This window comes from Podarcis raffonei, chromosome 16, assembly GCF_027172205.1.
Source record: "Podarcis raffonei isolate rPodRaf1 chromosome 16, rPodRaf1.pri, whole genome shotgun sequence".
NCBI classification, from domain to species: Eukaryota; Metazoa; Chordata; class Lepidosauria; order Squamata; family Lacertidae; genus Podarcis; species Podarcis raffonei.
In genome coordinates, this window is record NC_070617.1 from 2,783,279 (window position 1) to 2,807,149 (window position 23,871).

Below are 23,871 nucleotides of genomic sequence, written 5' to 3' on the forward strand. Positions count from 1 at the left end.
ATGGAACCCTTTGCCTCAGTAAAAACGGGATACGGTCCTGTGTTGGGTTGAATCAGAAGGAAAGGGCCAAGATTTAAAAAAATAAAATAAAATACGCTGTGAATGCTAATGGAAATGGGGTGGTTTGTTCCAAAAAAACAAACAAACCATGCACATTGATGAGTTCATATCTGACACCACCCCTTAGAGCCAGTCCCTCTCTTGAAATGTGGCTTGCAGCTGAAATAAATGCTAATTTTTCACCAGTTTTTATCAGCTTCACCCCTCCCCTCCATTCAGCTTTCAAGTGGGAGCTGCTTTTGGCAAGGACCTCTCCTCTTGCATTGAAATTAATGCATATTCTTTCTGAGATTTCTCTCTCTCTCTCTCTCTCTCTCTCTCTCTCTCTCTCTCTCTCTCTCTTTCTTTCTTTCTTTCTTTCTTTCTTCCCCTTCCACTATTTCCCTTTCTGACGTCAACTTTTAGCTTCCCTCTTCCCCATTATTTGTTACCACCTCTACGGGTCCAACGTCAGCCCTACCTAGAGTAGACCCATTGAAGCCCTACCTAGAGTAGACCCATTGGGGTTTCTGGTTCCCCAGAATGGTATAAGATCAGTGGGCAAGACCAGGCCTGTCATTGGAAAGGGAAGCAGTAGAAATGAATGGATCTAAGACAGGCCACATTCACACCCTACATTTAAAGCGCTTTGATACCACTTTAAACAGCCGCTGTGTCTCCCAAGGAATTCTGGGAAATGTAGTTTGTTAGGAATGCTGCTGAAAGTTGCTAGGAGACTCCCCCTCCCTAATTCCCCTCACAGAACTGAGATTCTCAGAGTGGTTTAAAAAGCTATTTCCTCTTCACAGCGAATTTAGGAAACAGCAGCTCCAAGAGGCGAATATCGCCTCTCAGTGCCCTTAACAAACTACATCTCCCAGGATTCTTTGAGGGAAGCCAAGACTGTTCTTAAAGTAGCATCATAGTCCTTTAAATGTACGGTCAATTAATTAATTTCCATGGGCCTGTTTTGAGCAGAACTTGAGTTGCATGCCATCCTATAGAACTACGGTTATTAAGTAGTAGTAATTAACAACGAATTGGGCAGTTGGCTGGCGGGGGGCTGATGGGAGTTTCAGTCCAAAAGATCTTTATTATTTTCAACGGTGACGATGATGGAAATAATAAAGATGTTTTCGACTGAAACTCCCGCCAGCCCCCTGCCAGCTTAACTGCTTGTCAGCTCCCAGTTTAAACGTCAGTACCGAAAAATATAGTTTTTAAATACTCTTTGGCTCGTCCCACGAGCAGGAGTAATTAGCAATCGAGCGATGGATTAGATGTGTCCCTTTGGGACCCCTGTAACACGTTTGAAGGATGGACAGAGAGATCCGTCCGTAACCCGGATTGCAAAAACAATGGGTTACTTGCTCTTAAGAGGCCTCTTTTGCTACTCCTTTAATTCTCACAGCGATCTTGCAAGGTAGGTTAACCTGAGAATGAATGGCTATGCCTAAGCTGGACCCATTCATTCCAATGGGTCTACACAACCCATTAGCTGCAAATCCTAAAACTATAACCCTTGCATTAAAATTGTGACACGGAGGGGTTTGTAACCCACAAATGGTCTCTAGGCAGAGATGTATATTCTCTTTAGGGATGGGGAATCTTGCAGACCTGAGTTGAATAAATGCAACACTTGCTGTTGTTGTTATTGTTTAGTTGTTTAGTCGTGTCTGCCTCTTTGTGACCCCCTGGACCAGAGCACGCCAGGCACTTCTGTCTTCCACTGCCTCCCGCAGTTTGGTCAAACTCATGCTGGTAGCTTCAAGAACACTGTCCCACCATCTCGTCCTCTGTCGTCCCCTTCTCCTTGTGCCCTCCATCTTTCCCAACATCAGGGTCTTTTCCAGGGAGTCTTCTCTTCTCATGAGGTGGCCAAAGTCTTGGAGCCTCAGCGTCAGGATCTGTCCTTCCAGTGAGCACTCAGGGCTGATCTCCTTAAGAATGGAGAGGTTGGATCTTCTTGCAGTCCATGGGACTCTCAAGAGTCTCCTCCAGCACCAGAATTCAAAAGCATCCATTCTTTGGCGATCAGCCTTCTTGATGGTCCAGCTCTCACTTCCATACATCACGACTGGGAAAACCAGAGCTTTAACTATATGGACCTTTGTTGGCAAGGTGATGTCTCTATGGACAAAGACAACAGGCATATAAATGCAACACACACACACACAAATACACACACCAGCAAGAGGCATTTTATTTTCTCCCTGCTCCACCTCATCAAAGTCCCAATGAAAGGACCGTACGCCTGCCTCTCTCTCCCTTTAATTCCCGGTCGTGACTCTGTCCTCCTGTTCTGATTTTAAGTGGCAGGAACACAGCGGGAGGAGGAGGGGGGAAATAAAAACTGGGAGTGGTGCATTATTGGTGAGGAATAATAATAATAATAGAAAGAGGGAAACTGGTCAGTTTCCCCTCCCATCCCCAACTACTTGGCTGCGCCGGTTGCTGTGGCAACGAGAGGCAAAGGAGACGATGAGGAAGAATGGTACCCCGGCCTCGGGCGCCATGGCAACCAGATCCCAATCCCTGCGAGCAGCTTTAGGGGGTGGTTTGTGATGATGGGGAGGAGAGGGGGGTTCGTTCCTCCGCCCCAGTGCGAAGGGAACCATCTTATAAGGCAGGGGCTGGTGTCGTCCCTGAAACACAGTGGCCTTTTGGGATTGCCAAAATCCAGTTTCTTTAAATCCCGGACTGTCCTTGGCAAATAGGGACATTTGGAGGGTCCGACCCCGTCAGTGTTTCAGGCCTCCGTGGGGAGGGAAAGGCACTCTGCACGTGATCAGAGGACCTGCCCTTTGCTGATGGTCAGCAGTTATCAAGGAATGATAGTCTCATTTGGGCCCGTTACATCGCTGATCCACAAACGAGAATTAAAACACGAGTTTCTGTGTCTCGGCCCTACTCAGACCCATGGCGACATATCCGGGTACGTGTTGTAAAATCTCCCTGCGTTGCCTTAGCTGGCTGCGCTGCGTACCCAGCACACCCCACTTTTGCCGCAGGCTGCCCCTATTTGATTGGCAGAGCCCCTGTCCGCAGTACATTAGTGATAGCCATCGATCAGCGGGTCAATTAGCAGAGCGTTCATTACGCTGATCGCTCGGTTTGGAGCACACACACCCCCAACCTCAGCGCCGGAGGGCGAGGAGGGGGGCGAGAGAGGTGGTTGGAGGTCAGTGGGATCTAGTGATGGAACAGCGAAGAGAGTTGGTGGTATTATTATTATTATTATTATTATTATTAAAAGTTTTATCCAGCCTTTCTTCCAAAAAGGAACCCATCTCCACCACAAAGCCAATGTGCTTAGAGTGCTGGTCTAGTCCCTGCCTGGGAGAGACCAGGGTTCGAATTGCCACAGAGCCAGGAAGCTCACTTGGGCCACTCACTGCCTCTCAGCCTAACCTACCTCACAAGGTTGTTTTGTAGGGATAAAATGGAGAGCTGGGAGGACCTTGAGCTCCTTGGAAGAAAAGGTGGGAAATAAATGCAATCCATAAATGAAATTATTCTCATTGCAGCGACGGGCTTGGGAAGTAATGAGCCCCTGCGTACAAGGCTCTGTCTACACTTGCAGACTTAAATCTGGTTTAGTCACACAATCCCTCTTTGCAGGGAATCTGCTGTTTTTTGGGGGTGGGGAGGGCTAGTGCAGTCGTTTCTGTTGCTCACCAATCTTCTCCATTACTGCACCTCACGAGTGAGGAACTTGGCACCCTCTCCTCCTTGCACCTCTCGCTATCGATTCTCCTTTATATTTATAGTTGAATTCAATACGCTGCTGGGTCTTTGGCCATCAAGGTACACTCCCAGCATCTTGGAATCAATAATTAAAAAACCCTATTAACCGTTCCATAATAAGAAAGGAAGAAGGTTCCCCCTTTGTGATCTTTAGAGAAGCAAGCACACCTGGGACTTGAAGAAATTCTGCACCACAGATTTATTTATACCAGTTGCAGCTTCCTTCCTCCGCAAAGCAGAGAATCCAGGGAAATGTTGGCTCTAAGCACGCCATGTATTTAAAGTATGTTGTTCCTTCAAAAGACTTCTGGGAACTTTAGTTTGCCCCTAACAGACCTAGAATCTCAAGCACCCATAGTTCCCAATTTCTTGGGGGTGTTTATAATAGCTTCCCCTCCTTCCCACCATCCTTTGCCCTCAGTATCTGGTTTTCACAGGTAGACCCTTTCTGAGCTGGGGGGATTCTTTTCAGATGTTTGCCAGCTAGTAGCTGTTAACAAAGGTCCATATAGTTCAAGCTCTGGTTTTCCCAGTGGTGATGTATGGAAGTGAGAGCTGGACCATCAAGAAGGCTGATCGCCAAATAATTGATGCTTTTGAATTATGGGGCTGGAGGAGACTCTTGAGAGTCCCATGGACTGCAAGAAGATCAAACCTCTCCATTCTGAAGGAAATCAGCCCTGAGTGCTCACTGGAAGGACAGATCCTGAAGCTGAGGCTCCAAGACTTTGGCAACCTCATGAGAAGAGAAGACTCCCTGGAAAAGACCCTGATGTTGGGAAAGATGGAGGGCACAAGGAGAAGGGGAGGACAGAGGACGAGATGGTGGGACAGTGTTCTCGAAGCTACGAACATGAGTTTGACCAAACTGCGGGAGGCAGTGGAAGACAGGAGTGCCTGGCGTGCTCTGGTCCAGGGGGTCACGAAGAGGCGGACACGACTAAACGACTAAACAACAACAACAACAAGCTGTTAGCAGACCCATAGATTAGTCTAATGCTCCCCTAAAGGATTCCAAGGCAGTGTTCCTTGCTATATCATGTGGCAGGGAGTTCCATAAGAATGTGTTGGGTGAAGAAATCCTATCCTTTGGTTCTCTACTTAATTTCCTACCCATCAGTTTTGTCAGTTAGCTCCGAGTTCTAGTGCCATGGGTGAGGAATGGAATGAAATCAATCCTCAGGCTTGCAGTCTAAAATATGTGATATATCAAGGGGGGAAGAAAGCAAAGTCAGCTGCCAGTTCTTAATTAATTAATTAATTAATTAATTAAGGATGACCAGCTAGAATGGAAATGGTTTAAGAAGAGGCAGAATTCCTTGCCTTCTGCTACAGCCTCCACTTTCTCTACACTGGGCATAACTTCATCAAAGCCTGTTCGGCCTGCGCACCCCGTCCCCAGAGTAGGGAGTGCATGGATCTGCCCATTTCGGTTTCTCCCCATTTCCTTATCTTAAATCCTGTTCTCCACATTTCTGCTGCAATTTGTGAATTAGAAAAATAAAAACAAATCCTCGCGAACATTTCAGTGCGAATTCTCTCCTGCACATTTCCTTACACCGTTTTGCTTAACATGCACATTTTTTTTTGCAATGTGATTTCCCTCTGTATAATGTATTTTTGTATGCTGTTTCCAACAATATAGGCAGTTTTTTTGCACACTTTGCCCAGTATTATGTATGTTTGTATGTTTTGTTTTGTAAACAATACCCTGCTGGAGAACAGTAGTGCAAAATTCGGGGATTGAAAATTTCAAAGGATGGCCATTTTGTTGTTGTTGTTCATGCATTGTTTTGGAACGTGCAAATTAAGTAGAATTCGCCTTTAGATGTGACCTCGATTGAATTTCTCTCTCAGATCCATCCACATTTTAAAAGCCCCAAATACTTTCATCTCTCCTGGGAGAGGAGATCCTCTGCCCCCCTTATTCCAGCTCCACGAAATCCTCTTATTTTATTTTATTTTCTGAGATTGAGCAGCTAGAGCATGAAAAACGAGTGTTATATCACTGACGTCCTCACGGCACCTTGGGCGAAAGCACCATGGCGGCTCACGAGAAAGCCTATCCGCCAATGAGCTCGGTTTTGCCCGCAGAAGGCTCACCAGAGAAAGATGCGTTCTGAACGGCCAGCTGCAAACCTCGGCAAAATCAAGCTCCGTCGAGAAGGAGTCCCATAATCTGGCACCACTTCGCTCTGCGCCCTATTTTTGGTCCAGGATTACCTCATTAGGAGAGGCCGTCTGCACCTGTGGCACACACAATGCCACCAATTTATCTTATTTCACAGGGAGGGGGAAGCACGCTTTGTAAGAAATAACTCACATTCTGACTTGGGGGGGGCGGTTTAAGGAAAAAGAAAAACCCAATGTTGCGAATTTGACTCCGAAGCATCAAGGATTCGCTCTCCATGAGGCTGTGTGGGTTGTTGCATCCTGGAAAAGCTGGATTTTCTGAACTGCTTCCAAGGGCAGCACAATGTAAAGGGCATTGTAGTAGTCAAGAGCATGAGAACCTAAGTCCTTAACTTTCAGAAAATACAACCATAGTATCCGAGTGTCTCGACAGCACAATCCTATCCGGTCTTGAAAGACTTACATTGGATCCCAGTATGTTTCCGGGCCCAATTCAAAGTGTTGGTGCTGACCTTGAAAGCCCTAAACGGCCTTGGTCCAGTATACCTGAAAGAGCGTCTTCACCCCGGACACCGGGGTCCCTCTCCTGAGGGCCTTCTGGCGGTTCCCTCTCTGCAAGAAGCCAAGTTACAGGGAACCAGGCAGAGGGCCTTCTCGGTGGTGGCGCCCGCCCTGTGGAACGCCATCCCATCAGATGTCAAAGAGAAGAACAACTACCTGACATGTAGAAGACATCTGAAGGCAGCCCTCTTTAGGGAAGCTTTTAATGTTTGATGCATTACTGTATTTTAATATTTTGTTGGAAGCCGCCCAGAGTGGCTGGGGAAGCCCAGCCAGATGGGTGGGGTATAAATATATTATTATTATTATTATTATTATTATTATTATTATTATTATTATTATTTTGCATGTTCACTCAGAAGTAAATCTCGCTGTGCTTGTTGCCAGGATCACATGCATATAATTGTCATATAAATGTAGCGTTGGAAGGGACCCGCCGCAATGAAGGAATCATCACTATTAAGGATTTTAACAGACGATGTGTTTATTGTGGGGTGACTGTTAGCTTGTTCTAAACTGCATAATCCCAAACATTTAGTGTTTTCAAACTGTTTTTGCTCTTGTGTATTACCGGTATTTTCTGGTATACATTAGGAAGCTTCCTGATACCAGGCCAGACCTTTTGTCCGTCAAACTCAGTACTGCCGTCACAGACTGGCAGTGCCCGGGTGGTGGATAGACACAAAGATCCCTTGCTCTGGCAAAGGAGTGAGGTGCCGCTGAAGCTCTCAAGCTGGTATGTCTGACAGATTAGCATGTGGGAAGCCAGAGGAAACAAGGAAACAGAGGCTAGCTACGTCTTTCCTTTTCTTTGCTGGGGTTCCTGCTTCATGCTGGTAGCTTGAACGTTCAACTTCCTTGCACTTCGTTTGATACAGGGGCTGCCGTGATGCCCTCCTGCTACACTTCACAATGTCCCGCTATGCCACTAGTGGAACACCTGCTTTGCATGCAGAAGGTCGCAGGTTCAATCCCCAGGGCTGCCTGAAGAGCTGCTGCCAGCCAGTGCAGGCCACATTGAGCAAGATGGCCCAGTGGAATGTCTCTTGCCGTGTTGCTATCTAAGTCCTTCCTTTTTCGGAACCATGAGGACTAGAACCTTTGATTTTGAAGGAAAGAGCTGTGGCTCAGTGGCAGGGCACCCAGTCCTAGGCAATCTCCCATTAGGTCCGGGAATGGCCCTTGAGTCCAAAACCCTGGACAGCAGCTGCGGGTCAGAGTGGGCAATACTAGCTCGGTGGCCCACTAGAGCTTGCCACCACAGCAGCAGTTTCAGGGAGGCAAGATGGAGCCTTGTCGACAAGCCCTTGCCAGCGAAATCTCCCTTTCTTTCTCTCTCTCTTCTTTCCCTGCTCCCGGGCCTTTCTAGGCCTCATCCGCCTCCGCAAGGCCTGCTTTCCTTTAATGTGATTACAACTGCTTTTACAGAAAAAAGGCCCCAGCTGCCCGCTGGGATAATCTAGCTCTTTCTAATCCCGAAGGCTGGGGAGAGTGCTCTCCATCAGGGACTTAACCCTCCCGAGGCTGCCTGGGGCTTTGTGCATGTGTGCAATTTCCTTTGTAAAACAAGAGGCAGTGTGGTGTAGTGGTTAGAGTGTCAGGCTAAGACCTGGGAGACCAGGCCTCAAATCCTTATTCAACCTTGGACTATCTCTTCCAGCCAAATCTATCCTGTGCGGCTCGGATAATCCCTTTAAACTATGATCTATGTTTTAGGATGTAATTAGGTGATATCACCATTGATGTCTTCTACTAATTTATGAGTAGAGGGCGATGTTTATGTTGCAAATTTATTGTAATGTATGATGTTGGTCTTTTGTTTTTGTTTTGCTTTGGTTCTTGTCTGTTTTTTGTAAGTTTTGGCGGTTTTAAATTTGGAGGTTTAAGTACATTATGTTGGTATGGGAAACTGTTGTGTGATGGGCCAATGGCCGTAATAAAGATCAATATAATACAATATCCCACAGGGACGTTGTACGAGGGGGAGAGAGAGAGAGAGCCGCGCATCTTTTTATTTCTTTATACGACCCATAGCACATATAAGGTCCCATGTGCTGCGGCATTTGGGGGTTTGGGGGGCTAGGATCTGGGGGGGCCAGGCTTCTGATCCTCACCCAAAGGCCGACATCGCACCTTTAAAGCATGGTTATATAATTTTATTTTATTTTTTCAAAAAAATGTATTCATTTTATAACACAAATAAAGAACACAAACAAACAAAAAACAATACAAACAAATTCTTGTCATAACCTTATTTTTCTAAACATTGTTAAGTGGGCTTCCCCAAGTCACACCTATCTGATTTTCATTTTACTTCATCTTTAGCAGTTTACATATATCATAGTTTCTAACCATCTTTTTTTTTATCACACTTAAAATAACTTCACATTTCATCACTTGCAAATAATACTATTTTTAAACACTATCTTCAACTTCTAACCCTACAGCCTATATCCACTTCCAAAGCTATTCAAAGATGTAAATATTAACATGTTTTTTTCAAATATTCCTTAAACTTCTTCCAGTCTTCTTCCACCGTCTCTTCTCTCTGGTCTCGGAGTCTCCTGGACAGTTCGGCAAGTTCCATATAGTCCATCATCTTCACCTGCCATTAAAGCATGGTTATATAATCTTAAAACAGTCATGGGAGAATCCCAGGAACTGTAGTTTGAAGGCACTAAGAGTCGTTAGGAAACCCCTAGTCCCCTCCCAGAGGAACTACAATTCCCAGAGTGGTTTAGCAACCTGCCCCTCTTCCCAGGGAACTCTGGGTAAATTGTAAATCTATGTGGGTCTCTCAGCACCCATCGCAAACTGCAGCTCCCAGAATTCCCTGGCTGTTTAAAAATGGCATGGCGAAGGTCTGCGGGTGTGACCCCCGGGCTCTTAGCCTAACGTTACCTTGCAGGGATGTCGCAAGGATGCAATGGGGAGACATAGCTGTCAACTCACAGATTTGAAAATAAGGGGCCAGCAGCCTTGAAAATAAGGGATCAGCAGCCAAAATAAGGGATTAACAATTACTTTGATCAAATACATATTTTGTTGCGTGCAAAAGGCTTTAGATACCTATTAGATCCATAGATTAGCATATAGCATATATTCAACACAAAACAACAGCAACAATTTGTTTTTGACAAAGCACAGCTGGACATAGAAAGGGCCCCATTACCTTCAGCAGCTTATTTAAGGGACATCATCCATAAGGGACAGCAGCGGGACGTGGCGCTGGGATAAGGGACTGTCCCGCCAAATAAGGGACGCTTGACAGCTATGTGGGGAGATGTTTTTTGGGGGGGTGATGAATGCCCCCTTGAACTCCTTGCAGGAAAGGAGCGATAGAAAAGAGGAATGAAACAGCAATGGTTTTAAAACGCTGTGCTTCTAAGAAACTGGAGTTGCACCTGCCCCAGGATTGCATTTCCTAATTTCTAACCCAGATGTGGGAAGCAGGCAGGAGGGGGACATGTGCAGATGTTGTCAGCTCTCATCATTGCTTTAGCCAAGATGGCAGACACTCAGGGGAGAGGATGGGAGTTGTAGTCTATCAAGGTCCTGTGTGAGTGCCTGGAGGAGTTTGGAGGCTAACAGATTGAGGTTGAATCCTGACAAGACAGAAGTACTGTTTTGGGGGGACAGGGGGTGGGCGGGTGTGGAGGACTCCCTGGTCCTGAATGGGGTCACTGTGCCCCTGAAGGACCAGGTGTGCAGCCTGGGAGTCATTTTGGACTCACAGCTGTCCATGGAGGCGCATGTCAATTCTGTGTCCAGGGCAGCTGTCTGCCAGCTCCATCTGGTACGCAGGATGAGACCCTACCTGCCCGCAGACTGTCTCGCCAGAGTGGTGCATGCTCTGGTTATCTCCCGCTTGGACTACTGCAATGTGCTGTACGTGGGGCTACCTTTGAAGGTGACCCGGAAACTGCAATTAATCCAGAATGCGGCAGCTAGACTGGTGACTGGGAGCAGCTGCTGAGACCGCATAACACCGGTCTTGAAAGACCTACACTGGCTCCCAGTACGTTTCCGAGCACAATTCAAAGTGTTGGTGCTGACCTTGAAAGCCCTAAATGGCCTCGGTCCTGTATCCCCAAAGGAGCGTCTCCACCCCCATCGTTCTGCCTGGACACTGAGGTCCAGCTCCGAGGGCCTTCTGGAAGTTCCCTCCCTGTGAGAAGTGAGGTTATAAGGAACTAGGCAGAGGGCCTTCTCGGTGGTGGCGCCTGCCCTGTGGAACACCCTCCCACCAGATGTCAAGGCAATAAACAACTATTTTACTTTTAAAAGACACCTGAAGGCGGCCCTGTTTAGGGAAGTTCCTAATGTCTGACGCTGTATTGTTTTTGATATTTGGTTGGAAGCCGCCCAGAGTGGCTGGGGAAACCCAGTCGGATGGGCAGGGTATAAATAATAAATGATGATGATGATGATGATGATGATGATGGCGGCCTTTGCCCCACCTCATCCTTCTGGGTCTGGATCCACAGCCTCTGTCTCCTTCTCATTCCAGATGAACCGACCGATCCAGGTGAAGCCAGCGGACAGCGAAAGCAGAGGAGGTAAAGTCTCTCTCTGGGGTGCTGGGCGGTTCAGAGAGCAGCTTGCCTGCTCACCTGGTGTTTTGGAGGAGCTGGCCTCCAAGTTGTGGACAGGTTTGATTCCCTTAATAATACAGTGGTACCTCTGGTTGCAAACGGGATCTGTTCCGGAGCCTCATTCGCAACCTGAAAGGAACGCAACCCGCAGTGGCACATCTGCGCAAGTCGCAATTTGCCACTTCTGCACATGAGCGTGACATCATTTTGCGCATCTGCGCATGCGCAAGTGGTGAAACCCGGAAGTAACCCTTTCCGGTACTTCTGGGTCGCTGCGGGACGCAACCTGAAAAAAACATATCAAGAGGTATGACTGTACAGCCTTCTCCACCCTGAAACCCCACCCCCCGGATATTTTGTACTACAACTCTCATCAGTGCCAGCCAGCTGGGAGTCGTAGTTCAAAGCTTCTGGAGGGGTCCATTTTGGCGAAGGTGGTGGAGAGATAATAAGTTTCCACCCCCACACACACACACTGTTCCAGGGGTTTCCCCCCTTTTTTAAAAAATAATTTTTTATTAATTTTTTCATTAATCTTGCCACATCATATCCAAATTAAAAATAAATATATGTGCCATTTATACATTCTGAATTAATTAATTTTTTGGAGATTCCCATGTTCTGGCTGGACCACAGAAAGTCTTTTATTTTTGTTCCTGCCTTTTCTCTGTTGTTTATTCCCAATATCACAGGTCCAATGTGAACCCCTTCTTATTGTCACAGTCACTGGTAAGGGACTTTCCCATCGTGCTTAACAAATCCATATTACGTTGGCACGCAAGAGGAAATTTTATTCTTCTTGTTGTTATCCTTCCATTGTTTTTCGGTGCAATCCCCCCAGGTTTTTTCCCTGGGGGGGATGTGTGTGTATGTACCGTATTTTTCGCTCTATAGGACACACTTTTCCCCCTCCAAAAATTAAGCGGAAATGTGTGTGCGTCTTATGGAGCGAATGCAGGTTCCTTGGCTTCAGCAATAGCAACGCGAAGCCTCTGAAGCGCAGAGGGAGCGCTCCCTTCATGCTCCGGAGGCTTCGTGTTGCTTTCGCTGAAGCCTGGAGAACGAGAGGGGTCGGTGCGCACCGACCCCTCTCGCTCTCCAGGCTTCAGGGATAGACTCTCCTGGCTTCAGCGAAAAGAACCTGAAGCTTCCGGAGCGCAGCGGGAGGTCCCGCAGTGCTCCGAAGGCTTCAGGTTGCTTTCGCTGAAGCCAGGAAAGAAAGACTCTCCTGGCTTCAGCAGAGAGGAAGAGCTGCGCAGCGCCCCTTCAGCGAAACAGGAGGAGAAATGGAAGGGGCGCCATTTCTGCTGCCGCTTCGCTGAAGGGGCGCTGAGCAGAGAGGGGGAGAATTTTTTTTTCTTGTTCTCCCCCTCTAAAACAAGGTGCGTCCTATGGTCGGGTGCGTCCTATAGAGCGAAATATATGGTATATTATTTATTTTGTGGAATTTACCGGTATATACTGCTTGATTGTCAAAAAAACCAACCCTAAAAGACATAATCGCCACTAAGAGAAACAGCAACAATAATCCAAGGCGTCTGAAAAGTTAAAGTAGATCGGAAACAAATTAAAACTTGTGCCAGCTTTCTGAATGGAGGGGGGCATGTTTATGGCGCAGTCTGGGCTCCCCCAGGACGGCCTTTATCTGATCAACCTCCTTTCTCCTCCTTCCAGAAGACAGGAAGCTCTTTGTGGGAATGTTGGGTAAGCAGCAGACAGACGAGGACGTCCGGAAAATGTTTGAGCCATTCGGGAACATCGACGAGTGCACGGTACTGCGGGGTCCCGACGGCACCAGCAAAGGTGAGTGGAGAAGAAGGCGGCCGCCCACTGCTGCCATCGGAAGGTTGTCCCTGAGCAGGTGCCCTCGAACTATAACTCCCATCAGCACCAGCTTGGCCAACGGCTAGGGATTTGAGTCGTAGTCCAACAACATCTGGAGAGAGTTGCAGCTGTGGGAAGTGACTAAGGGCCCCCTGTTACGTAAGAACATTTTGTACGCATGCTCAGAGTGGGTGCATCACTTTTCGCCACCTGATAGATGCCAGACAGGAAGTGCTGCCTCGCTTTGCCACTTCCACCGCTGGAGAAACCAGCGGCAGATTACTAGTGATTTCCAGCGAGATCTCGCCCAGATCTCACGAGATATCGCCGGGAATTGGCACTAAAGCTGGCACTACTTCTCTGCCAGTGCCAGAGGTGGAAGAGTGCCCATCCGGTGCTGCCTTGGGGGTTCCTTCCACCCTAGGCGGCTGCTTCCCCTTGCCCCGTGGGTGCGCCAGGCCTGATTCATGCAGGCCTGTTTTAAAAAGCGATGAGGCACAGCGAGCTAACGTTGGCCTGATCTTACGTCCTTACAGAGCATTGATCATCAGACAGGTGTCTCTGTCCAGGGCCGTCTTACTCATAGAGGCTAGTGGCATGGGGCACCAGGGCGCCAAGTTCTGAAGGGTGCCAGGGAAGAGGGGAGGCTGGACGCGGCACCTCCCGTCATCAGCTCGCCGCCCTTGCCCGCCATGCCGTGCCGAAGCAGCGCTGCGCCTGGAGCCTCTGCCTGCCGTGGCCACCGTGGCACGCAGCAGCCAGCTGAGCTGGGAGGTGCCATGTCCAGCCTCTGCCTCTTCTCCGCCGGAGGAGCTGCCCTCCAGCCGCTGCCCGCCTCCTCCAGCCCCACCGGCAGTGCTGTCCTCCCTAAAAATCTCTGGGAATCGGAGGGGTGGGGTGCCCAGAGGGAGCTTTGCACCACGGTGCCAGATATGCTTAAGACGGCCCTGGCTCTGGCTCCCTCCTGCATCTAGAAGGCAGGCGACAGACATACCAAACAGCCAATCGGACCCTGTTTCAGCGGGTCCTCCTCCACGCCCCCAGCTCCATGGGCTGCCCGCCTTTCAGAGGTTTAAAACGGGTGAGCTGGGTTCATGACGGCACAGGTCCCAGCCAATCGGAGCTAGGCACAGCTCAAAACACACACAGTTGGTTTTGCCATCCTGAGCACAACCCGGGAGAGACAAGGGCGCCTTGGTGGGGAGGGGGTGGCTGGCGAATGGCTACCGTGACAAAATGTAGCGATGGCCAGCGACTCGGGCAGCTTTAGAAGAGAATTTGACCAAGTCGTGGAGGAGATGCCTCTGCGGTCAGAGTCAGCGGTGCTTCCGAACACCAGTCACTGGAAACACAGGAGAGCAGAAGGCTCCTCTGGCCGGTCTCCTGCTTGTGGGCTTCTGTCAGGGGACTGCCATCGGAACAGGGGAGGGAGGCAGGGGGGCCGTTGGGATACAGAGAGCCTCCGAAACTCCTGAGGAGCAGTTCCTCTCCCAGTGGTGGGAAAAGCCACACCTCCAGTGGAGAAGAGAGGGAAGGGGCCAGCCAAGCGAGGAAAGGGCTCAAGGATGATGCTGAGAGCCCCAGCGCCTCACCTGGCCAGGCTGGAAGGAAAGGGCTCAAGGATGCTGCTGAGAGCCCCAGCGCCTCACCTGGCCAGGCTGGAAGGAAAGGGCTCAAGGATGCTGCTGAGAGCCCCAGCGCCTCACCTGGCCAGGCTGGAAGGAAAGGGCTCAAGGATGCTGCTGAGAGCCCCAGCGCCTCACCTGGCCAGGCTGGAAGGAAAGGGCTAGAGGATGATGCTGAGAGCCCCAGTGCCTCACCTGGCCAGGCTGGAAGGAAAGGGCTAGAGGATGATGCTGAGAGCCCCAGCGCCTCACCTGGCCAGGCTGGAAGGAAAGGGCTAGAGGATGCTGCTGAGAGCCCCAGCGCCTCACCTGGCCAGGCTGGAAGGAAATGGCTAGAGGATGATGCTGAGAGCCCCAAGGCCTCACCTGGTCAGGCTGGAAGGAAAGGGCTAGAGGATGATGCAGAGAGCCCCAGCACCACACCTGGCCAGGCTGGAAGGAAAGGGCTCAAGGATGCTGCTGAGAGCCCCAGCGCCTCACCTGGCCAGGCTGGCTGGGAGGGACGCACGCCACTTCCGCTGCCCAGCTTGCGCAGAGGGTTGAAGCGCAAGGAGGGGCTTGGGGTGACGAAGTTCTTATGTTGGGGGAGAAGCCGGAAGGGGCCACTCCCGGATTCTGCAAGTGACTGAGACGGACATGAACTTGGTAGATCTGCACTGTAAATAGTTTGCACAATAAAACCTGTAAAAGACAGGTCGGGGTCCTGCCTGGTTACTCACGAGCAACCACCATCAGCATCTGACACCTGCCCTACAGAATTCAGAAAGGTGCGAATCATCAAAGGATGGTTATTTTCTGGTTTACATCTTGACCTCCTGAGGGCTAGGGGTGAAGTGGTCTCAAAGTTGGCTCACTGCAGAGCTAATGCAATAAAACTGCTGTATGTCTGTTGTGCTCGTGTCTTGCTTGTGGGCTTCCCATTGGGGCCTCTGGTTGGCCACTGTGAGAACTGGACTAGATGGGCCGTTGGCCACAGGCTCATCTTACATTCCTAAATTATAGACTTCTGAGGACCAGGCAGAGTTCATTTGGCATCCTCCATCCCATCGGGCCACTCCCAGATTCTGCAAGTGACTAAGACGGACATGAACTTCATGGATCTGCACTGTAAATAGTTTGCACAATAAAACCTGTAAAAGACAGGTTGGGGTCCTGCCTGGTTACTCACGAGCAACCAGCATCTGACAGCTTCCTAGCGATGCATCAGATTGGCCACTGTGAGTACAGGGCGCAGGCCTGATCCAGCGGCCAAGCTCATCCTGTTTCTGTCTCCGAATCTTTCCCTTTCTCTCCCCTCTGCCAGGCTGTGCCTTTGTGAAGTTCCAGACACACGCAGAAGCACAGGCTGCCATCAATACGTTGCACGGAAGCCGCACGTTACCGGTGAGACCCATAACTTCTGCCTTGGTGGGGGGCAGGGAGGGCCAGGGGCTGGGGGGGGGGCAGAGGAGGAGAAGAAGAAGAAGGTTGTCTTGCTAAATCCCTCCTGCCTTCCATTAACTCCTTTCATTTGAGGCTCCGCCTTCAGTAAGTGAGCGAGGAGGGAGAGGGAAGAAATTTTCCATGGGCTCTGCTACCTCCTAGTGGACAAACGTCCTCTGTTCCACTTTCCCAAAAAGCGGTACCTCGGGTTACATACGCTTCAGATTACATACGCTTCAGGTTACAGACTCCAGTAACCCAGAAATAGTGCTTCAGGTTAAGAACTTTGCTTTAGGATGAGAACAGAAATTGTGCTCTGGCGGTGTGGCAGCAGCAGGAGGCCCCATGAGGTAAAGTGGTGCTTCAGGTTAAGAACAGTTTCAGGTTAAGAATGGACCTCCAGAACGAATTAAGTACTTAACACGAGGTACCACTGTAGTCCAAAAGATTTGCCAGCTATACATTTGTCAACTTTTTTTTAAGCTTTGCCAAGGGTGCAGAAAAGAGATCTGGCAATTTGCTTTGTGAATTAAATAGCTGTTTAAATCAGGGGGTTGCCAACTTTTCAAGCTAGCCTCCGATGCTATGCATTCACGCACGACTTAAGACGGCAGTGATCAGGGGGCGGCAAATAGGACACAAATCAATCAGTTTGGGTTCTTCTCCATTTCTAATTTTTCCAATCTCAACTTCAATTCTCCGCGTTTCTGCACCAGTTTATATTTTTTTTATTAAAAAAAATCTTCATTTTCTCTTTAATGTACAAATCTTTGTACACAATTTCCCCTTGTGCACCCATATTTGCAAGCAAATTTCCCTAACGATAATGCATTTTTAATGTTACTTTCATTAACGTATGCATTTAAATGGCACTTTCCCCTAATAATATGCATTTTTGAGAAAACTCTAGACTTTCCCCCAAGCTGGTACTGTCCACAGGTTAACATGACTTCCATCATCCCTGGCTAAGGGGCTGACATGAGCTTTCGTCTGACAACACGTAGCAAAACAACCACAGTTGTACCTTGGAAGTCGAACAGCCTAGTTTTCGAACGTTTTGGCTCCCGAAAGATCATGACCCGGAAGTGAATGTTCCGGTTTTTGAATGTTCTTTTAGAAGCCGAACGTCCGATGGGGCTTCCGGGGCTTCCGATTGGCTGCAGGAGCTTCCTGCAGCCAATCAGAAGCAGCGATTTTATTTTCAAACATTTTGGAAGTCGAATGGACTTCTGGAATGGATTCCGTTCGACTCCAAGATACGACTGTATATGAAAACATCTGAGATTAAAGTATGTCATGAGCAAAGCCCATTAACCAGAGCGTAACAGTTACAAGAAGAATTTGGGCGTTGAAGACAGGAGATCAGGAGAAAACACTTATCTAAACAGGTGTCTTCAAGTGCCATCAGTACTGGCATTCCACTGACCCTTAATAATAATAATAATAATAATAATAATAATAATAATAATAATAATAATTTATTATTTATACCCCGCTCATCTGGCTGGGTTTCCCCAGACATTCTGGGCAGCTTCCAACCGAATATTAAAAACAATACAGCATCAGACATTAAAAACTTCCCTAAACAGGGCTGCCTTCATCTTTTTAAAGTAAAATAGTTGTTTATTTCCTTGACATCTGATGGTAGGGCATTCCACGGGGTGGGTGTCAACACCAAGAAGGCCCTGTGCCTGGTTCCCTGTAACCACACATCTCACAACCTTATAGTGTAGGATAGGGTGGGAGAGAGTGACTGGCCCGTGTCTGAGCAGGGATATTTTGGGCCTTCTCGGTAGTGGCACCCGCCCTGTGGAATGCCCAAAGAAATAAACTACCAGACTTTTAGAAGACATCTGAAGGCAGCCCTGCTTAGGGAAGCTTTCAATGTTTAATAGGTTATTGTATTTCAATATTCTGTTGGAAGCCGCCCAGAGCGGCTGGGGAAGCCCAGCCAGATGGGCGGGGTATAAATAATAAATTATTATTATTATTAACCTGTTATCTCCCGGGTTGTAACCCAGCACGCTAACCATTGCACCACACTGTCTCTCTGGAGGGCGCCAGCTTGGGAAAGACTTCCTGAGCTTCAGCAAAGTTGCTCTGTTTGGAGACCTCAATTTCTCCCTCTTCCTTCCAGGGCGCCTCATCCAGCCTCGTGGTGAAATTTGCCGACACGGAGAAGGAGAGGGGTCTCCGCCGGATGCAGCAAGTGGCGAACCAGCTGGGCATGTTCAGCCCCATCGCCCTGCAGTTTGGGGTGTACAGTGCCTACACCCAAGCAGTAAGAGGCTCCCCTTTGCTCTAGACAAGTTGTGGGGAGGGGGACGGTGCCGGCTGGGTTTTTTTGGGGGGGAGGCGTTTCCCGGCTCAGTACACAAACAGGAACGCTGATGTGTGCATACGCACACACTTTTCCTAAAGATCATCTCACCGCATCCAGAAAGCTAGCATGTCAGGGTGTAAGCTAGGCTATGGCCCTTATCCTTCAGACGCTAGCTTTCTAAAAGGAAGGGATTTCCATTAACACCCCCCGAAAAAGCTGCATTATAGATAACTGGCACGGCAAGAAGAAGGAAGGACAAGAACTATTCACCCTGAGATGCTAATCTTCTACATGCAGGGATTTTATTTTATTTTTTAAAAGGAGGAGCCTTACCTTATGTGCAGGAGTAAATTTAGAAGTGGAGGTTCCTTTTTGTGAAAGCCACTCCATGCTGCCTCACAACCGTTGCCCTTCTAAGATTTTGCAACCTTAAAAGCAATGACAAACTTAGACAGCATCTTAAAAAGTAGAGACATCACCTTGCTGACAAAGGTCCGTATAGTAAAAGCTGTGGGTTTCCCAGTAGTGATGTATGGAAGTGAGAGCTGGACCATAAAGAAGGCTGATCGCCGAAGAATGGATGCTTTTGAATTCTGGTGCTGGAGGAGACTCTTGAGAGTCCCATGGACTGCAAGAAGATCCAACCTCTCCATTCTGAAGGAAATCAGCCCTGAGTGCTCACTAGAAGGACAGATCCTGAAGCTGAGGCTCCAAGACTTTGGCCACCTCATGAGAAGAGAAGACTCCCTGGAAAAGACCCTGATGTTGGGAAAGATGAAGGGTGCAAGGAGAAGGGGACGACAGAGGACGAGGTGGTGGGACAGTGTTCTCGAAGCTACCAGCATGAGTCTGACCAAACTGCGGGAGGCAGTGGAAGACAGGAGGGCCTGGCGTGCTCTGGTCCAGGGGGTCACAAAGAGGCGGACACGACTAAATGACTAAACAACAACAACAACAAAATGCAATAAAAACGAGATTTCCATCTCTTGCTTTGTTGGGAGTCTGCTGAAAACAGGATGAGGGCGGATCTTTTTTGAGGTGGCCGTCACCAAAATAATAACGATTTGCCTTCAAACGAAGCCTGTTTCAAGCACTCCTCCAGAGAAAGGGAAGGAGGAAGCGGAGTTTTCAGATAGCCTAGAGCAGGCACATCCAACTCACAAGAGACTGTGATCTACTGCCAGTATAAAAATTCTGGAAGTGATCTACCCATTAAGGGAGGGGTGGGAAGCTAAAGTTGTTGGCCTTTGGAGGGGGTGAAGCCTTGGCATCTGACGGGAGGGCGTTCTACAGGGCGGGCGCCACCACCAAGAAGGCCCTCTGCCTGGTTCCTTGCAACCTCACTTCTCGCAGGGAGGGAACTGCCAGAAGGCCCTCGGAGCTGGACCTCAGTGTCCAGGCAGAACGATGGGGGTGGAGACGCTCCTTTAGGTATACAGTGGACGCTCGGGTTGCGAACGTGATCCGTGCGGAAGGCACGTTCGCAACCTGCAGCGCTGCGTCTGTGCACACACGGGTTGCGATTCTGCACTTCTGCGCATGCGCAAGGTGCGATTTAGCGCTTATGCGCATGCGCCCAAACCCAGAAGTAACACGTTCCAGTACTTCCGGGTTCGGCGCAGTGTGTAACCCAAAAACGTGCAACCTGAAGCGTCTGTAACCTGAGGTATGACTGTACTGGGCCGAGGCCATTTAGGGCTTTGAAGATCAGCACCAACACTTTGAATTGTGCTTGGAAACATCCTGGGAGCCAGTGTAGGTCTTTCAAGACTGGTGTTATGGGGTCTCGGTGGCCGCTCCCAGTCCCCAGTCTAGCTGCCACATTCTGGATTAGTTGTAATTTCCGGGTCACCTTCAAAGTAGCCCCACGTAGAGCACATTGCAGTAGTCCAAGCGGGAGATAACCAGAGCATGCACCACTCTGGCGAGACAATACTCTGGCCCCTGATTGGAAGTAGATGCAGGACAGTCACATAACAGGATGCTGATGGGGCTGTAGGGACAGACTCTGTGGACGTCCATGGTGCTTTATATTTACTGAAGGAGCGTCTCCACCCCAATCGTTCTGCCCGGACACTGAGGTCCAGATCTGAGGGCCTTCTGGCAGTTCCCTCCCTGCGAGAAGCCAAGTTACAGGGTACCAGGCAGAGGGCCTTCTCGGTGGTGGCACCCGCCCTGTGGAACGCCCTCCTACCAGATGTCAAAGAGAAAAACAACTACCACACTTTTAGAAGACATCTGAAGGCAGCTCTGTTTAGGGAAGCTTCTAATGTTTGATGCATTAGGGTATTCTAATATTTTTTTGGAAGCCGCCCAGAGTGGCTGGGGAAGCCCAGCCAGATGGGCGGGGTATAAATAACATTATTATTATTATTATTATTATTATTATTATTATTATTATTATTGACCCCTCTCTCTCCTGCCCCCTTTCCCCGCTTTTCTGCCCTCAGCTAATGCAGCAACAGGCAGCTCTTGTTGCCACGCACTCCGCCTACCTCAACCCCATGGCGACGATGGCCGCCGTCCAGATGCAGCAGATGGCCACCATCAACCCCAACGGCCTCATCGCCACCCCCATCACCCCCATCACAACCTCCTCAGGTAAGGGGGGGCAAGGAGGCCCAGCCAGGAAATGGGGGGGCGGGCTCTGCCTCCCTCACAGGGCACAGAAACGCACAATCGGCGCTGTGACCAACCAGGGTTTTCTGGAAGGAGTTTGAAATGTTTCCCACTCCCAATATGTGGATTTTTCCTGGGAGAAAAAGGTGGGAGGGATTCACCAAGAAGTTTGTTTGTTTCCTTGTTTGCTTCCTTGTTTGTTTGTTTGTTTGTTTGTTTGTTTGTTTGTTTGTTTGTTGCGGTCCAAGTCACAGTGCCACTCCCCCGGGCAGTGGCTAAATTTAAGACGTGATTAATAAACTCAAGCAGACAATGATCTGGATTGGAAATGGCCACAACTTTACTGATTACAGATATAGGTGGATTTTTGGCTCAGGCATAGCCATTCCAGCCCCCCAGACCAAAAAAATATATTAATTACCGTATTTTTCGCTCCATAAGACACACCTGACCATAAGCCGCACCTAGTTTTTAGAGGGGAATGCAATAAAAAATATATTCTGGGATGCATGCAGGCTCTGCTCAGCGCTCCCTTACACGAGCCGCACGGAGCGTGTGTGCGGCGCATGCAGGCTTTTCCCTGACGGGCTGCCCTCGTCCCTCCTCGGGGAAAAGCCCCCAAGAGCTGCACACATGCTCCGCGCGGCTCTTTAAAGGGAGCGCGGCTCTTGCGGGCTTTTCCGGGAGGTGGGGGAAGGGACAGAGGGCAGCCCCTTTGTCCCTTCCCCCACCTCCCGCAAAAGCCGGGGATAGCCCCGCGAAGCCTTCTCAGGGCAGCGGGATGAAGGCTCCCCGTGGTGTGAAGAGGCTTCGCGCGGCTAAGCCAGAAGCTAGAACAGCGCAGCGCTCCCTCTCACTGTTGTGGCTTCTGGGATAGCTGCGCAGCCTGCATTCGCTCCATAAGATGCACACACATTTCCCCTTACTTTTTAGGAGGGAAAAGGTGAGTCTTATAGAGCGAAAAATACGGTATTTAGTTTTTTAAGGCAAGGGAATTCAGTTCCCCTGACTTCCTGCTCATAGGCACTCTCAGCCTTCTTGCTATTAAGAAGGAAAGTTCAAATGGGGGGTAGTCAGAACTTAAGATGGGGCTGCGAGAAGAGATCTGGGCGCAATTCAACCAGAGTCCAAAATATGAGGGGCTCCCTGTTTGTTCTTTTTTCAAATCCAGCTTCTGGTCCTTATGACACCCTTGAAACTTGGTGAGCGGCGAAATTCTAGCCGGAATAGATTATGCAAAGCAGCCAAAAATACGCACGATGTATTATGCAAAGCCTGGCACCGTTTATTCCCACTGAGGCTTTGCACACGGATCTGACAGCCTGAGATGCTTAGAGGAGTAAACTTTGGCGCATGTGTGACTTCAAGAAGGGATTTATGGGGTTTATGGACACGAGCGGCTCCATCACGGAGCCCTGGTGAGGTTTTTGGTGCCCCGCCAACCTTCCGCTGCCTTCTTCCACAGGGACCAGCACGCCACCTGCCATTGCCGCCACGCCAGTGTCTGCCATCCCGGCCACCCTCAGCGTCAACGGCTACAGCCCCGTTCCCACGCAGAGCACAGGGCAGCCGGCCTCCGAGGCCATTTACACAAATGGCGTCCACCCATACCCAGGTATCTGAGGCTTCCCGGGGTCTCCTTCTCCCTCTGATCACACAAACCCCGTCCCCCGTTTTTCGGTCTTTCTTTCCTGGACACCCAAGTCCTTGAGACCACCTAGATCTACACACACATGCACACAAATGCACCACTGTAATCCTATATTAGGGACGCGGGTGGTGCTGTGGGTTAAACTACAGAGCCTAGGGCTTGCCAACCCACAGGTTGAGAACCGCTGCTCTAAGTTGTAGACCTTTCACCTGAATCACCAGGGCTCCTCTGGTACGCTTATTAGCTGTGAGAGTATCTAGTGATGGAGCCTCCATGTACAGGAGCAGGATTCTGCTCTGTGGGCAGACAAGCGAGGAGGGAAATTGCTTCATGTCCTACTTGAGGGTTACCTGGGCTCCTTTTACTGGCCCAGAAATGGAAGCAAGAGGAAATACCGATGATAGAAGAATGGAGAATGAAACTGACAGACTTTGCGGAATTGGACAAACTAACTGGGAAAATTAGATATCTGCGAGACCAAAAGTTCATCGAAGACTGGGGAAAGTTTGTAGAATATCTGAAAAGTACATGTGATGTGCAAACAACACTAGTGGGGTTTCAAGAAGCACTGTGAAAGCTGAGATGTATTGTTAAAAAGAAATAGAAGGGGGAGGGAGATCAAACGGCAATACAAATGAAGGGAATGTGTAATTTAGAGGAAAATATGGATGATTACCAGAGAAGCTGAAGGAAGTCCAAAAAGAGATAATTTGTGAAAATGTCGATAAAATTGTATAATTGTGCTGAAAATTAATAAAAAAATATAAACACACAAAAAAAGAGGCTTACCTGGGCTCCATATCTGATGGCTGCCGGAGCTTGAGGAATCTGAAATAGCATTGGCTGTGTTTACACGTAACACTCAGCTGCCGTTTGCTTTAACTGTGGTTTGCCTAAGAAGCCTCAAGTTGTGCCCCACAGGGCACTGCTCATTTCTGCAGAGCGTGGCTCCCTGCCCCAGATATAGAGCCTGGGACCAGGCGGCCAAAGAAAAGGATGGTTGGATTCCGACGCAACACTAAACTGCAGCTTTAAAAACTGTGGTTTGTAAGCCGGCAACAAACCATGGCTGCACAATGTGGTTGGTTCTTATTAATAATAAATAAATAATAAATAAATAAATAAAATTTTATTTATACCCTGCCCTTCCCAGTTCACAAACTGGCGGCTAACAACAAATTTAAAACACTTAATTGTAAAAGCAGCATAAAATACAGTATAAAAACCATGAATAACAATCAAATTCAAAGTTCAGAAATCAATTTAGGGGACATAAGCATTAGATAATCCCCAGGGCTGGGACGCGGGTGGCGCTGTGGGTAAAAGCCTCAG

At 49.0% G+C, this 23,871-nt stretch overlaps 1 protein-coding gene across 3 annotated transcripts in view; it reads left to right on the forward strand.

Moving 5' to 3' along the window:
- CELF3 (CUGBP Elav-like family member 3) overlaps positions 1-23,871 on the forward strand; it is a 79,799-nt gene that overhangs the window by 43,541 nt on the left and 12,387 nt on the right. For 2 of the 3 annotated variants that reach the window (XR_008328013.1, XM_053368945.1), the window contains exons 3-8: positions 10,991-11,039; positions 12,750-12,878; positions 15,828-15,907; positions 18,084-18,227; positions 20,720-20,870; positions 22,354-22,503. Coding sequence is in view for 2 of the 3 variants with exons in the window: in XM_053368945.1 (XP_053224920.1) it covers positions 10,991-11,039; positions 12,750-12,878; positions 15,828-15,907; positions 18,084-18,227; positions 20,720-20,870; positions 22,354-22,503 (703 nt within the window). In the remaining variant the exon portion in view is untranslated. The remainder of the gene's footprint in view (positions 1-10,990; positions 11,040-12,749; positions 12,879-15,827; positions 15,908-18,083; positions 18,228-20,719; positions 20,871-22,353; positions 22,504-23,871) is intronic. The other variant, XM_053368946.1, reaches the window with a different exon arrangement.